The 15,511-nt window shown below is 35.9% G+C and overlaps 1 protein-coding gene across 39 annotated transcripts in view; it reads left to right on the top strand.

The window, feature by feature from the left end:
• Positions 1-15,511, top strand: part of Epb41 (erythrocyte membrane protein band 4.1) — a 171,802-nt gene that overhangs the window by 129,017 nt on the left and 27,274 nt on the right. For 13 of the 39 annotated variants that reach the window (XM_058570976.1, XM_058570977.1, XM_058570979.1 and 10 more), the window contains 2 exons: positions 3,031-3,207; positions 5,336-5,386. In XM_058570976.1, the coding sequence (XP_058426959.1) occupies positions 3,031-3,207; positions 5,336-5,386 (228 nt within the window). Of the gene's footprint in view, positions 1-3,030; positions 3,208-5,335; positions 5,387-5,765; positions 8,072-15,511 lie in introns of those variants that run through there. The other 26 variants (XM_058570988.1, XM_058570981.1, XM_058570987.1 and 23 more) reach the window with 11 other exon arrangements.

The following is a 15,511-nucleotide window of genomic DNA, read 5'->3' as shown; positions in this document are numbered from 1 at the left end:
GTGCTTCCTCTTAACTGGAACCTACAGTACCAATCATATATTTGTCAACTATTCCATCAGGTGTGTTATGGCTTCTGAGACTCATGAAGTCCCTGTGTGTGGTGTGCTTTTTCCCCTGGCATTTCACTGACATCCATGAGAGGGGATTTATAAATAAGTGTGTGTTTGAAAATTAAAACTACTAACTGACTTCGGAGAACATTTTATATTTAATGAAATGTTTGGTTTGATTGCTACTAAAATGATAAGATGATAGGCATCAAAAATCGTCTAACCTAAACACAGCCAAAATAATTTGACTGACCATCATTCTTTAATTATTGTAAAAAGTGCCTCCCCACAAGGAAGGTCTCTCAAGTTATCTGTCACCTTAGCATTTTTTTTTTTAAGCATCCCTCTTCCCCCCTTCTCCTACCCCACCCCCACTAATGCTTTGTTCTGGCACAAATAAGGTCGAGTTCATTTTTAGATCTACCGCCTCCTCCTCCATCTCCCAGAGAGAACCTGTAGCAAATATCTATGACAGGTTCTATTTGGAACAGGTCCCTTTGAGATCTTAATTTTATACTTCTGTGCCCCCACAGGTTTTCAGCAAAGCCAGCTAAGAAGGATGGAGAAAGCTTCCTCAGAAGCTCCTGGTTTTATAAAAAAATTATTTTCTCAGGTTCCAAGCCAATCAAAAGCTAGGCAAGAAGAATAACAAATCACCAGTCACTCATATTAAGAGCTAGCTCAGAGAGTTGTGATTTTACCATCGCATCTCTTGCTCATTTTTATTTTGCTCCATTCACATGTTTAACCCCTCGAATGTGTTGAGTTTTTCTTGGCCCAAACAGATTTAATTTCCACTCAGGAGCCGGGACACAGGGCCCAACCCTGATCTTTGAGTGAGCTTGTTTAAGCTTTTCTTTAGCTAGTGAACACTCTTTCCTTCCTTTCAACTAGAGCAAAAGTGCAAACTGCTGTTTCCCCTTAGTGCAACCCATATTCACACAATAGACTCTCATTTCATCCCAGTAAGCAAGAGATCACTCTACAGGGAAACTACGGGGTTGCCTTTTTTGTGTAGTTTTTTCTTTGGCTCATCTCAAAGCAAATATACATAGGTCATTCTTGCAAAAATAAGGAACTAGAAAATGAATTTTTTGAATGAATACATCCAGATTCAAAATTGTCATGTGGGCTGGGAGTGTAGCACAGTGGTGGAGTGCTTGCCTGGCATATCCAAGGCCATTTGTTCAATCCCCAGCACCACCAAAAAAGTTTTCTTAGGACTGGAGATGTACCACAGTGGTACAGAGCACCCCTGCATTCCAACCTCAATACTATAAACAAACAAAAATTGTTTTCATGTGTCTCACTGGTTCTTTTTCCTATGCTATTTTTTTCCTCTTATATTGCTTTTGAAAAAAGTTTTATTTAGTTGAAGCACAGATTGCCCTTAGAAAGAACTTTTTAAAACTAATTTTTATTTTAATTAGTTTTCTTTTTTCTTACTTTTAGAATGAAGCTGTCTCCAACAGAGCCAAAAAAGAAAGACTAATCCCAAAATTCATACAGCATATTAGGAGATATATTTAGCATTATATTTTCCTTGGATACAGAACTGCCCTGATAAACACCGGATTTTTTACAGTCATAAAGTGATGGGCTCCAAATATTGTGATCTCAAGCTCAAACTATTGAGGTTTTTTGGACAAAGAACATTTGAGTCTTTATCTTCAATTTATATTTACCAACCTATTTTTGGTGAAGTGTCCTTTTTGAAAGTTATCATATACTTACTTTAAATAAATCTGAATATTTCTAGCCCATGCTTTATTAACATTAGTTTTGATCATTTCTTCCTGGAATATTCCTTTAAAGAGCTTGCCTCTACCTCTAGTTGCCCAGTATCCAAATCTGCTGGAACACTTGAATTATTTTAAATTGTCAAGGAGATATATAAGGTATTTGACAAACTCTTATGGTCCTTTCCAATCCAGTGAAAGTTTTTGGAAGAAAGTTTTTTTTTGTGTGTATGTATGGTATTAAGGATCAAACCCAGGACCTTGCACATGCCTGGCAAGTGCCCACTGAGCTTATGTCCTCAGCCCTAGAATGTCTCTATTTCAAATCATACTAAGGATTGATGTGAAATTGTTAGAAACTGGAAACATAAGGGCTGGAGCTGTAGCCTAGTGGCAGAGCACTTGCCTGGCATGTGTGAGGCACTGCGTTAGATCCTTAGCACCACATAAAAAAATAAACAAAATTTTTTTTAAAAGGCATGCTATCCATCTACAACTACAAAAAATAAATAATAAAAAAGAAACTGGAAACATGATATTCTTTTTTATAAAGAAGAAAAACCATTATGCTCATACTCCTGAGCAATTTTTCAGAGGAAGTAACAATCGATTTTGGAAGCTTTAACTAGGAATTTTAGTAATAAATTCTTATATTTAAAAAGGGCTATTCCTCTTTATCAAAAAGAAAGAACAGCTTCTTAGTAGTACAGTAGTAAAACTATCTCCATTACAAATAGGATACTATACGATGGTAACTCACCAGGGCACAGTCGTTAGTGGGAAGTGGAATCTTTCACCCTGTCCTTCATTTAACAGTTTATCTGTTGCTATCTCCATCCTGCCTGAGCTGAGCCTAAATCATTTCTTATCAAGCTGAGGCTAGCTGAATTGTGGGATTACCTTCTTGGGATGAGGAGCTGGAGATCTGGTTTTACATCATGTTAGGAAGAAGAGTCATAAAATGAAGGAGTGAACTCTTGGGGTTATGTAATAGCTAAAGCTGTAGGGTTGTGATGCTTCACTGCTTCTAAGAAAAGCACCTTGCTTTTAAATTTAAAAAAAAAATCAAGCAAATATACCATGTTGTATATTTATAATTTGAATGTCATTTGTGGGTTAGTAACATCTATCCTGGATGTGGTGTGTTTTCTACCAGCGCCCAATCTCTGTTGGGTTGCCTTTGGTGTGTTTTTTTGTCCCAGTTATTTATTGTTTTGCATCTTTGTCCTTCCTGCTATAGGATTTAGACAAAAGTCAAGAAGAGATCAAAAAACATCATGCCAGCATTAGTGAGCTGAAAAAGAACTTCATGGAGTCTGTGCCAGAACCACGGCCCAGCGAATGGGATAAACGCTTGTCTACTCATTCCCCGTTCCGGACGCTTAACATCAACGGGCAAATCCCCACAGGAGAAGGAGTGAGTACTGTGTCTACATGACTGACTGTGAGAACGAATGGAGTAAGGTTTTCATGTGTTAGTGGTCTGCATCTGAAAGTCTAGAGCTGAAATTTAGCTTTGGTTCCTCAACAGTTCATTTTAGTTTTAAAGCATTCGCAATCAGACATTTATTTTTTAAGTCATGAAGCCAACCCAGTTCAATTGTGGAAGTCATTTAGATTTACTAGTAGATGATTAGGCTCTGAGAATGATCTCTGCAGCTGCATGCTTCTGACTAGTGTGTGTTTATAAATTGACCATAAGCCAATAAAGCCTTGTGTATATTCAGAATGTGCCTCCCAAGACCAGAAAGTTTACTAAATTTAGTAAAGTCAGAATTGGAAAGGGATTAGCATTTTTTTAAAATTTTATTTGACCATTTGTACAACTTAAAAATGTCTGGAATGATTGCCCACAATTATATAATAAGCCAAGGAGGCCTTTAAGCCAGAGAATGCAAAACACCAAGTATCAATGATTGTATTTCAATTTTAGAAGAATAACTGACGATTTATTTTATCTTTACGAGTAACATCAAACTTTTAATATGCTTTATAAGATAGTGTTAATTAGAAGAAGTCAGAGATACCATTCAGGGGATTTTCTTTCTCTGTTATTATTGTTGTTACTTTTGAACTCCCACACCTGAAAAAAAAAATGTATTTGTTTAATGAAAAGATCTTGCAAATTACCTTGAGCATATCTCCAAAAAATCTTTATCTCCAGCCAGTACACATTAGGTATTTATATAATGAGTGTTGAACTATTCTTAAATTATGTGCTTTCTTCCCCACGAACAGTAGCAATTCTAGTAAGAACTGTAAATTTGTCCTAATTAAAAACCTGCAGTTCAGCAAGCTGCAGTGGTGTGAACTATAGTCTCAGCTACTTGGGCTGAGGCAAGAGAGTGCTTGAGTCCAGAAGTTTGAGGCAGGTCTTTGCAACATAGTAAGGCCCTGTCTCAAAAACCAAATAAACAAACCAAAAAAAACCCAAGAGAGAGAGAGAGAGAGAGAAAAGAAAAAAAAAAAACTGGGTTTTTCTAATTTTCAGAATTCTTGGTTTTATTGTTTAGTTTCTGGAACTGGAGAAGGAGAGAAAAGTTGACCCACAAAGGGGATACTTTTTGTATTTTTCAAAATGTGATTAAAATTGACTAACAATTCTCCAAACAGTTTTACAAGTAAGACTGGAGAATACTTGAATAATGAACAGTCAAAGTAGAGTTTCCAAGGATGATAGCACAGTGGTATTCCTACTCATTGTCCCCTCAGCTCCACTCCCTAATCTAAAGGGACATTAGTCATATTCTGAATCTAGGGCATATATCCTGAACTGGGACAATAACCCTGCTTTCTGGGTGAGACTACCCCCTCTCAGTGTTAGATATTTCATTTAGATATATTCCTAATAATAAGAATCATAAATGTCCAGCAGGAATTGTGGCTTGATTTGATTGAGAGGTTCTGGCCAACTGAAGCCTAACTGATTTTGAACAATTCATTTCTTGCTGGGCCCCCATTTATGGAGTAGGTGATCTGGAATGTCCTTGTAACTCTAAAATCTTACGAATGAGAAAATGGCTTGTTGCTATCTTACCTACTAACCCTAGCTGAAAACCAAAACTGCATATTTTCCAGAAGTTTTATTTTTGACTTTGTACAGTTCAACTACTTTGAAAAAATAACTTGGTGCTGTCTTCCATAATATTGGGTAAATTTGTATCAGTCTCCATTTCCAGAAAATATCTTAAGTCTTTTAATAGAAACCCTTCAGAAATTATCTTAGGACTGGTTTTGGGAATGGCAATGTCATTCTGTGGACTTTAAAGAAGTGACTTTTTATAAAATAAATGAGGCCCATGAGGAATACTTGAATAATTTTGGCTCTATGCTTACGTATATTTACCTCTCTAAATGAGTAATGGAATGAATAAGAATGGTATCATAACTTTTTATATTAGGATAATTCCATTTTCTGGAATATCTTACTTTTTCTTTCATAATTAGGATAGTATTTCTGTCTCTGGGCTTACCTCTTCCACCTTTGATAGCATGGTTGTTGCATTGCAAGGCAACTGAATTCTATATAATTTGTGTATGACCAGGTGAAGAAAACCTCTATCCTCCCCTCGGAAAGAAAGGTTGGTGGGCCAGAGGTAAAGCTGCTGTTACAACTTATGCTTCTCAATCAGAATTTGCTCTTGTCATGGCACTAAGCAGAAAATCCCCCCAGAACTGAACAACAGCTGCTGGATAATTTTTTTCTTTTGGCTATTCTAGTAAATTCACACCCACAGCCTTCAGCCTAACACATTACACTTTCACTGCTGCCGCATTCGCAGCTTTCAATTTGCTTATTTCGGCGCATGGCTGGTTGAAAAGCTGCATGAAGATGTAAATATGTATTCAGAGAGAAAATTAATTTAATTATACCCTATTCTTTTTATGTTGTCTTTCTTCTCCCACTTTATTTTCTTTTAAAAATCATTATAATTTTGCATCCTTTCTTTTCCGTTTTTTCTTTTTGCTGACCAGTCCCCTAGCTACTTTCTCCCTGAAACATGTCACTTAGGGGTGTGCAAAGAACCAGTGCTGAACTTCCAAACTGATCAGAGAAGGCTAGCCCAATTGAAAGAACTTAGAGCCAAGTTTTTCCTTTCATAGATAAGAACCATCTTGACTATGGATAGCAGAGAATAAAAATTGCTGGGGAGGAAAATTCTCAATTGGACAATTGGGGCAAAGAACTTTCCTTAAAATTGTCAAAAGTGTTTGCTTACACCTTCATCATGGTCACTATTTTTTTTCGTCGTGATTCTAACTGTGCAATTGTTGAGATTTTGTGGGTTTAAAATTTTTTTTTTTCTTTGATTTTTTTTTAGAAGACCCTGGAGGTACATTATAAACTTTTATACTTTGTTTTTATTTTGAAATCTTTAAAATGTATAAGACTTTTATTCCCTTGAGCAAAAACTAATTATCATATTGAGCAATTGCAGTTTTTAAAGACTATATAAAGAGATACGAGGATCACTTTTATATTCTGCCATTTTACTTGTAATAAGAATAACTTTTCTGGTAAGAAGAATACTTTATTATTGGCATTGCTCAGTTTATTGGTGATGGACAGTACTGAAGCAATGAAAAATGGCCGAAGTTCACATGTGAAAAAAAATTATATGTGAATATCCTCAAAGGAGGACTAAATAATATAAGTAAGGAAAAGTACTGATTCCTTGCATTACTAGAATTAGGCATTCTAATATTCATTTATTCAAACAATTAGAGCACTCTACTGTGTTCTAGAAACTTTGCTAGGATAAATTGCCAAAGTAAATCTCAAAGAGTGTCCAAAAGGTCTTTTCAAATCCTTTGCACATCCCCAAGTATCATTTTTGAGCACTTTCCATCTGTCATTTTGTTCATCTTTCTCTGTCTTTCTTGATCTTCTACCGTGAAAGCAGACACAGGAACGTGCTCTGTTAGTACAGGATGAAGAGAAAATTAAAAGGCAAGAGACATCTGCTGAAAGAGCCTTACCCCAGCAAGAAAATGAAGAAATTCTTCCCAAGGTTTCTATTCCAATCCCTGAGGATCACAAGTCTCTCAAAAAGTGCCACCTCTACTCTAGTACTTTTACATCTCCTCGTATTCCCTTCATGATGTCTTTTCTTGTGGTCCTTGCATTAGCTGTTTGGTGGTTGGTCTTTCTGTGATTGGAAAACAGGGTGCTCATCTGAAATGTCAAGACTAATACCAGTGAACTTTTGTCCTTGACTTCAAATGTTTTATCACCTATATGATGCCTCTGATAGTTCACTGTCCTAGGGAAGCTCTTATGATCATTTTTCTGTCAATAAAATGTTACTTTGTAGAATATGTATTGTGGGATAAAAGGAGTAGCAATGGATTGATTACCCAAGCCAGTTTTTCTGTACTGAAGTTAACAAATTTAGACAAATCAGATTTAAGCACATGGCAAGTTGGTACTTTTCTCAAAAGCTTTAACTCTTTTATCCTGCATGTTCTCACTGTTGACTGTTGCTGTGTCCTCACCAGTGTCTCACACAAACCAGGATACTCTCTAGAAACATTTGATGGGAACTTTCCCAGGCTCCTGTAGTCATTTGTGTGGCATGGGCTCTGTAGTTTAAGAAAAAAAAATTGACTTGCTAACCTTTCAAAAGCCTTAAAATGATAAAGTTTTAATCTATAAATCCATAACCACTCCTTTTCTTAGAGTATCAAGCCGGTATATACAAAGGCCTTTTTCTGGAAAAGGGCTTTTGACATCTGTGGCCTTTTTATGAGTATTTCTGAGCTGTACAGGGACAGATGACTTTATCCTGCTGGTGTATAGAAGAGATCTGCAAAGGCTACATGCTGTCTTTTCATAAGCAGAGTGTTGATTTAGTTTAAAGAAAATGGTGCTGGTGTCCCCTGGCCTCTGGCCAGGGCTGAATATCTCAGATTACTCTACCTATCTTTAAATGTCCTGGAATACAGATTTATTTCAGATCTGTACATAAACAGCCCCTTCTCTGAATTAAAATACTGTGTTACTTTGTTATAGCTTAAATAATTACATTGCTATAGAAGCAATATTTAGCCATTATGATAAGCTTAACATATATAGAGAGATATATAGATATAGATATACTTTGTTCTCCTAATATACTTCGGACCTGTTTGTTCCTATACCTGTGTTGAAAATCAATTGTTTTTAATCACTGGGCTTGTGAGCTAAAGTTCTGTTGTGATAAGTTATACGTCTCCTGTTTGCATGTTGATTTATAAGGCTTCCCTGAAGTAAATACGAGCACTCTCTCCTCAGAACACAACTTGGATGCCTAACTTGTTGTTTTTTTTTACCTCAATATTAATGAAACTTTGCATGTAGCTTGCTTTTTTTTGGCACTGGAATGTACCAATATGGGTGATTTGGTTAATGTCTCAAATATTGTTTTGAACTTTGTGTTTATAGCGTTATCAAACTGGGATTATTGCACTTGGTGTAACTTCTCAGTGCTTTTCAGTTGATGAACTTCTAAACAAGACTTTGATTTTGAAAAGCTGGCCTCTTAGACCAAAAAAAAAAAAAAAAGAGAGCAGTAAAGCCAAGAATCTGTTCCTTCAACATCCACAAGTATTATCTTACTGTCTCTAGAGACATGTGTACATAATTCTCTGCTATTTCTTGAAAACTGCTACTGTCATAATAGTGGGAAAAGAAGCAAGGACCAGGCAAGGTTAAAAAAAAAATTGATGTGCTTGTATATCTTTCATGTCACAAGCTATTTCTATTTATAACAAATATTTTATAAACAAGCATATTTATTGATTCATAATAAGAAAAGAGAGCTCTCAAATCCACCTGAAATACTGCAAAGCTATTTTATAACACACAAAGTGATAATCCTGAGTACCCACCTTTATTTATGAAATAAGATATAAGGTGTTTGCTTAGTGAAATAACAAATGAAACTATCGCATTGGTTATATTATTAAGTCTTTTTAAAAAAAAGGAAATAATCTTAGAATTTTATTGATACTTTTATAACTATTTCAGATTATATTTCCTGAAGTTCTAGTTTTCATCCTTGTACACAGCTTTTTATTAATTACTATTATAAACGTAACCCTGAATTTTGTTTCTTTTTGTATTGGAGTTATTTCAAGTCCATTAGAAGTCTAGTGTGAGCCAACAGTAATTTTCAGTTTTCTGAAGTACAAGAGTCCTCAGAGACTCTTATTGACAAAGGAAAAGCCATTTCTTCCGTAAATAGGTTAAGAATGGTTGAGAGGAGACTGGCCAAGCCCTTGTATTGGACAAAGCTGGCTAATGCAATCTCAAAAGATAGACCCATCGTAGTTATCACAGGAAAAATATTGGACATTCCAGCATTATATTGCCTAAAGTTAATGCTGCCAATATTTGTAACATGAAGCTATAAATAGTGTTGGCTTCTTTCCCCCAACATCATTCCATTCTCAGTACCAGAAGCATTTCCATATAACTGTGTTGGCTTTACCCTGGTTCAGCTTCTTAATGGTGGGTAGAGATGTAAAGAACAATGTGGGGGCTGAGGCCCTGGGTTGAATCCCTGGCACTGCAAACAAACAAAATAAATTTGGATTAAATTAATCAATACAGACCAATGTAAAGTTGTGGGATTTTACCTTAGTTTTGTCATTGATCATTTCCAGGGTAATTCCAAGAAGTTCATTTAACTACTTGGTGCCCAGATTTCCACCTAGTAATGTGGAGACAAACCTACCTCATAAGAATGAATCTAGTGTTTACTTCAGCAGCACATATACTAAAATTGCAATGATACAGAGAAGATGAGCAAAAAAAAAGAAAAAAAAGAAAAAGAAAAAAGAAAAGAATGAATCTATAGCTCTTTCCTGGAACTAGAAGCTCGAGTTTTTTAATTCTTGGTCTTTGAAGGACTGGGAAGATGGAAATTAAGAAACAAACAGGCATGCATTAACTTCTTGGAATTTTCTAATTTGGCAGAATTAGAAAATAGCTATCTTTATTTCCTTCTATTCCTTTTGACATTTTACCAAGCATCAAAAACTACTAAAGTTAAAAATCTCTTTCCAAAGCCTGTAGTCCCAGCTGCTCAGGTGGCTGAGGCAGGAGAGGACCCTATAAGTTAACAAATTCAAGACCAACCTAAGCAACATGGTGTAATTTTAAATGTCTTTCCAAATTTATCCTATTCTTAATAAACTCATCTTTATCCAAGTGATATTCTTAGAGTAACACGTGCTTAAAAATAAAACCAACATCTATATTTTGACCTGTCTTTTAGCCATTTTCTTATATGCAGGAGATTCTATTTGCATGGGTCAATTCTATTACTTATTTACAACTTCAGTAAAAAAAATTTTAAAGAGAGGAGATACTGACTTTGTTGACTAAAACTAGACTTGAGATTATCTGCGGAGATTTTCAGTTGTCATCCTAGAACCTAGTAAACTTCTTTCTATTAAATACTATTATAAGTATTACCCTGAAATTTCTTTGAATATAGACCAATTCACTTTCTTCTATTTTCCAAAGTCATTTCTGAAATAATTCCTATGAATCAACCTATAGAACATGCTAGGCACTAGATGTTTAATGACTTTTTTCAAAGGTATTATCAATTAAAATTTATACTTGTGCTTCAACACAGTGGTCAGATATTCACAAAAGGAAAATAGAAAAAGTAAAAACAAAATGAAACACTTTCTCATTGTTCCCTTTCCAAGGGTTTTGAGCATAGTAAAGACACATGGAACTTCTCTACAGAGTTGCTTTCCCTCATGCTCCTCTTCATAGAAATTATAAAATCCAAGACTTCTTTACAGCATTTTCTACAGCTTTGAAAAAGACTGTTTTATTACACATATAAATTTCACTTTTTTTCAGTATATTCGAACTACCCCGTTACTTGTAATTTTGGTACCAGAAACTGAGACAACTCCTTATTCTCTATCGTGCATGGCATGTGGAATTACCACGTTGGCCTCCTCTGCACCATAGTCTGTAGTATCAGAAAACCTGCTTTTCTTTCTGATGCTGTTACCCCTCATGCCTTAGGATCTTCTTTTTACTGCAGCAGAATATAATACAAAAACTTTAATAATATCCTAACTAAATGTATAGAGGACAGACTGTTGAGGAAAGATACTTTAGGAGTGCTTTTCCCATCCTCTGTGGTTGATATCCTAGAAGATCACAGTGCCCTGACCTTTACCTTAGTCAGAATCCTCTTTCAGGTGAATAATAGAATTAGGCATTCCAAAGATTAAAGGAAGGGAAAGGCACAGAGTCTGAACTCTCTCTTCAGGTCCCCAAATCAATGAAGGCATTTCAGCATCTCATTTTCTTCTCTACTGTCTCCTGTCATTTTTTAAAACAGAGTCTTCAGGCTGGGGATGTAGCTGAGTGGCAGAGTGTATGCTTAGCATTCTCAGTGCCCTGGGCTCCATCCCAAGCACTGCCATTTAAAAAGACAGAAAGAAAATAAAAATAAAAAATCTTCCTGTGTATAGGATTCTATCTCAACAGAAAAGGAATTACAGACATGGCGCCAGGCGTGGTGGCCCATGCCTGTAATCCCAGCTGCTCGGAAGGCTGAGGCAGGAGGATTGCAAATTCAAAGCCAGCCTCAGCAAAAAAGTGAGGAGCTAAGGAACTCAGTGAGACCTTTCTCTAAATAAAATATAAAAATAGAGCTGGGAATGTGGCTCAGTGGTCAAGTGCCCCTGAGTTCAATCCCCAGTATATACATTAAAAAAAAAAAAAAAAAGGACATGGCTACTGCCATCCATTCATTTATTCTTTGCCTACTAGCAGGGATGCAGAGGCATAGATCCCTCTCTCCCTCTCTCCCCTCCTATGCTTGGCTCTTCTCTACAATATCATTTAAAGATTTAGAGACCATTTAGAGGCTAGTCTTGCAGCCTATGCTTACATCATCCCCCAAGAAAACACATTACATCTGAGTCTGTGTATAAATCACCTTTATATTACGTCAAATCAGTTTTCCTCCAGCTTTTACTTATTGATCTGAGTGCAGGGATTTTAAGGAGTTTTCTGTCTTCCACATGATAGTTCTTCACATAGATAAAGATAATTCTCATACTGGAATTAATCCCAGTTCTTGCCCTTAGGTAACTTAGTTTTCCAGATCTATCCCAGCCTTCCTCCTAGCATGTTGTCCTTTCGCTCTCTTTCTTTCTTTTTCTAGTCTTTCTTGTTTTATTAGCCCTTTCCTCTTGGCTATGTTGCCCACAGATTGCTTCCCTGCAATTTATTAAGCTTGGTTGCCCCTCTTTCCCTACCTCCCTCTCCTTCCCTCTCTTCCTTTCTCCCTCTCTTCCTTCAGAGATTTTGAAATTCCTAGTGTTCCTAGTTTTTCATAGATAAGAGTAGAGGTGGAATAGTTTAATATTCTTGGAAGCTTCTTATGGCCCAGAATCTGTTGACAGTATCACTGTTAGATTTTGAGGAAGCACACTACCAGAGCCTGCGTGCTAAGGTCTGCTTTCCCTCTTTGTCAGTCTGACTACCTTGAGTGCCCCCAGGTGCTTGGGTTTATACTACAGTATTATGATAAGATTATGGAAACATACTTTCTGTTTAATATTCTGATTAGGATTTAGATCCCCACCAGAAAATGTGCTATTAAATATTTGAAAAGTTAACTCATCTCCTAGTTGTGTTTCCTCAAACCTATAAGATTCTTGGGTCTGGGTATATTAGAGGTCTGGGTATGTTCCCTTTCTTTGCCCATCTATCACTTATGTATCCTGGCTACAATGTTGTCTCATATATGGCATACATTTGTAGAAACTAAATTAAATGATTAATAACAGATAGCAATGGATAGAATCTCTTGTATTGAGACATAAATTTGTGCCAAATTAATTACCACATACCATATGGCTTGTCTCCAAGAATCCTATGTGATCCCTGGTTTACTTAAGGATTTTTCAATCTCTGTGTGACTCTATGGTAAATGTCAGTCTCTCTTGTAATTTGGTTCAATAAAAGCCCTTATCCTTCACCACAGCTACTAATCAACTATTTTCACTCTAGAATACAAGACAGCAGGCCAGGAAGGATGGTGCAGACCTGAAATCCCAGCAACTTGGGAAGCTGAGGCAGAAGTTTGAGGCCAACCTGGTAACTTAGGGAGAACTTCTCTCAAAGATTAAAAAAAAAAAAAATTAAAGTGCTGAGGATATGGCTGAGTGGTAGAGAACTCCTGGGTTCAATCCCAGTACTACACACACATATCCACATACACAAAAAGATGGATACATGTCTGTTTAAACTCATCTTGGAATGTTTTACATGATATAAAAACACCAAATGTATCAAACTATCCTGGGTTTTGTACATCATATGGATCAGAGGTTGCAAACTTTTTCTACAAAGGGCCAGATAGTAAATACTTTCAAGTTTGCAGGCTGTTTTACAACTACTCAGCTTTGCATTGTAGAGTGAAAGCAGCAAAAGCTACCTAATATGAATGACCATGACTATGTTCCAAAGTTTATTTATGAACACTGAAATTTGAATTGCATACAATTTTTATGTATCACTAAATATTACTCTTCCCTATCATTTAACCTTGTAAAACCATTCTTAGCTCAGAGCCATCAAAAACAAAGAGAAGGTAGAATTTGGCTTGTTGGGCATAGTTTCTGACCTCTGATTCAGATCAGGAAACTAATTAATTACATTTTTTGCCTTTGTACCTTTGAAGAGCTGAAATTGTTATCATCTTTATTTACTATCAAAGTATTCTTATTTATGATTAGAAATGGAAACCAAAAGACAAGCCTTTCATTTCTGATTATCTGATATTAGGGTACACCTTGAGTGGAATCTAAAATTCTGTAACCACCCTAAATTTACCTTCTCTTTAGCCATGTTTTATATATATATAATATTCACTGTCTTTACCATATTTATTATATATATATATATATATATATATATTTTTTTTTTTTTACCCTTAGAATGTGATTTTTTTTTTTACTCTTAGTGTTCTAGGCAGATATACAAATTTAAGTTTGGGTATCTGTTAGAAACATTTTTGGAAAGGTTCCTCTTTCCCAATTATCTTCAATAACTTTTTAAAAGGTTCCTCTATATCTTACTATTTAAAAAATAAAAAGATACTTCTGTGAGGGGAATTCCCCATTTCCGAGAGCCTGTTTGGGCAATAGAGATCAGTAAATCAGGAGAAAATAAAATAAGATTCTTTTGGAAGTGGCATTGTTCCCTATTTGACATGGTTGTAAAATCTGAAGGGTTACCAGGATCCTTTAGCCCTGATACTCAGTTGAACAAAGTATTTATCCACTAACAGTTCAACAAGGCTTTTAAACCTACAGAAATCTGCTAAAGAACTTCTCTTTTCCAACATTTTTTTAAATATTTTTCTCACATTAATTGTTCTGTTAATATGTAAATTTATCACGAATAAATCTTATTACAAATCAGATTCTGTTTGCTACTAATCATTAGGGAAGTAGGAGGAGCCAGTAATGCCATGCATAGCCCCACTATGGAGAAAGGAGTTGGGAGGGAAACAAACAGCTGCTTCCACTGATAAGCAGGAGATGCCTGTCGGCCAAGTTTTCTAGGAAAGTTCTCATGCTTTTTGTGTATTTTCACTCTTCTCTGTGGTCCAGTAATTGTCTTTGCTTAGTCCTAGACAGAGACAACCTCTTTGTGTGTATTCGGTTCTCTAAATATTGTTTTAAATCAGCTTGGAACTCATTTGACTTATTTATGTCAGATTTTAAAAACAATTTTTCCTAACCAATTTAACCAGTCACTACAACACGTGTAATTGTCACATCTGTTAAAAACATTTTAATGTGCTGAATTTGCCTTTTGTGGCTTTTTAAGGCGTTGTACAAATTAGTAGTTATTAACCATCCAATATTGCCACTCTGATCAGACTGAAGATTGAGAGTGGAGTGGGTGTGGGTATGTGGGTGCAAGGAGAGCTTGTTCCTGTGATGTGGAATTCACGGAAGGTGTACCGCTTTCCATCTCACTTCACCTCAGGTAAACCTTCTCTTGCTTTCACAGCTCCAGATGTTATTATATCATTCAGGCCATTATTTAAAATCAACACTCCACATTTTGAAGTGGTCTGTTTTCTAGCTTCAAGTATGTACCTTGTGGCCATGTCTGAGTAATATGAAAATGTTGTAGTGTTTCTTCAAAGCCACATTCCTTCAAGGAATTTGTTGATAACGTTAGCACAGAAAGCCATTTTCATTATTGTAGGTTTTTTCAGGAAGAGAAGACACCGTTGATATCTAAGAATAGTTTTCTGTTGCTTTTATTTCTGTGGAATAGAGATACTGTTTTCTAGATATAGTTTTCTGTTGCTTTTATTTCTGTGGAATAGAGATACTGTTTTCTAGATATTAAATTGGGGTATAATTTTTTAAATGCTTATTAAGACTTTAATCATTTTTTAGAACTGGAACTTCTGTGAAAGCTTACTGACAACTTTAATTTTGTTTCACCTGAAATAACTAGAATTTTTGTGCTGGTAATAGCTCCTTTCTCTCCATCTCCATCACTGCACCCCAGCCCTTCATAGTATTATGAAATGCAACTGACCGCCAAAGATTTCTGGTCTCCTAGACATGTTCAGTATAACCTTTAATATTTGCTCAAGCACTTTGACTTCTACAGATCTGTTCAGGTGTGAGAATGTTCATTTGATCTGTGGAGTCCTTGCTGGTGA

Source organism: Marmota monax, unplaced genomic scaffold (genome assembly GCF_021218885.2).
Source record: "Marmota monax isolate L192 unplaced genomic scaffold, Marmota_monax_Labrador192_F-V1.1 WCK01_AAM20220418_F8-fsc00008, whole genome shotgun sequence".
Classification (NCBI taxonomy): Eukaryota; Metazoa; Chordata; class Mammalia; order Rodentia; family Sciuridae; genus Marmota; species Marmota monax.
The sequence above is the reverse complement of the archived record's forward strand: the minus strand, read 5'-3'. Positions and strand labels throughout refer to the sequence as shown.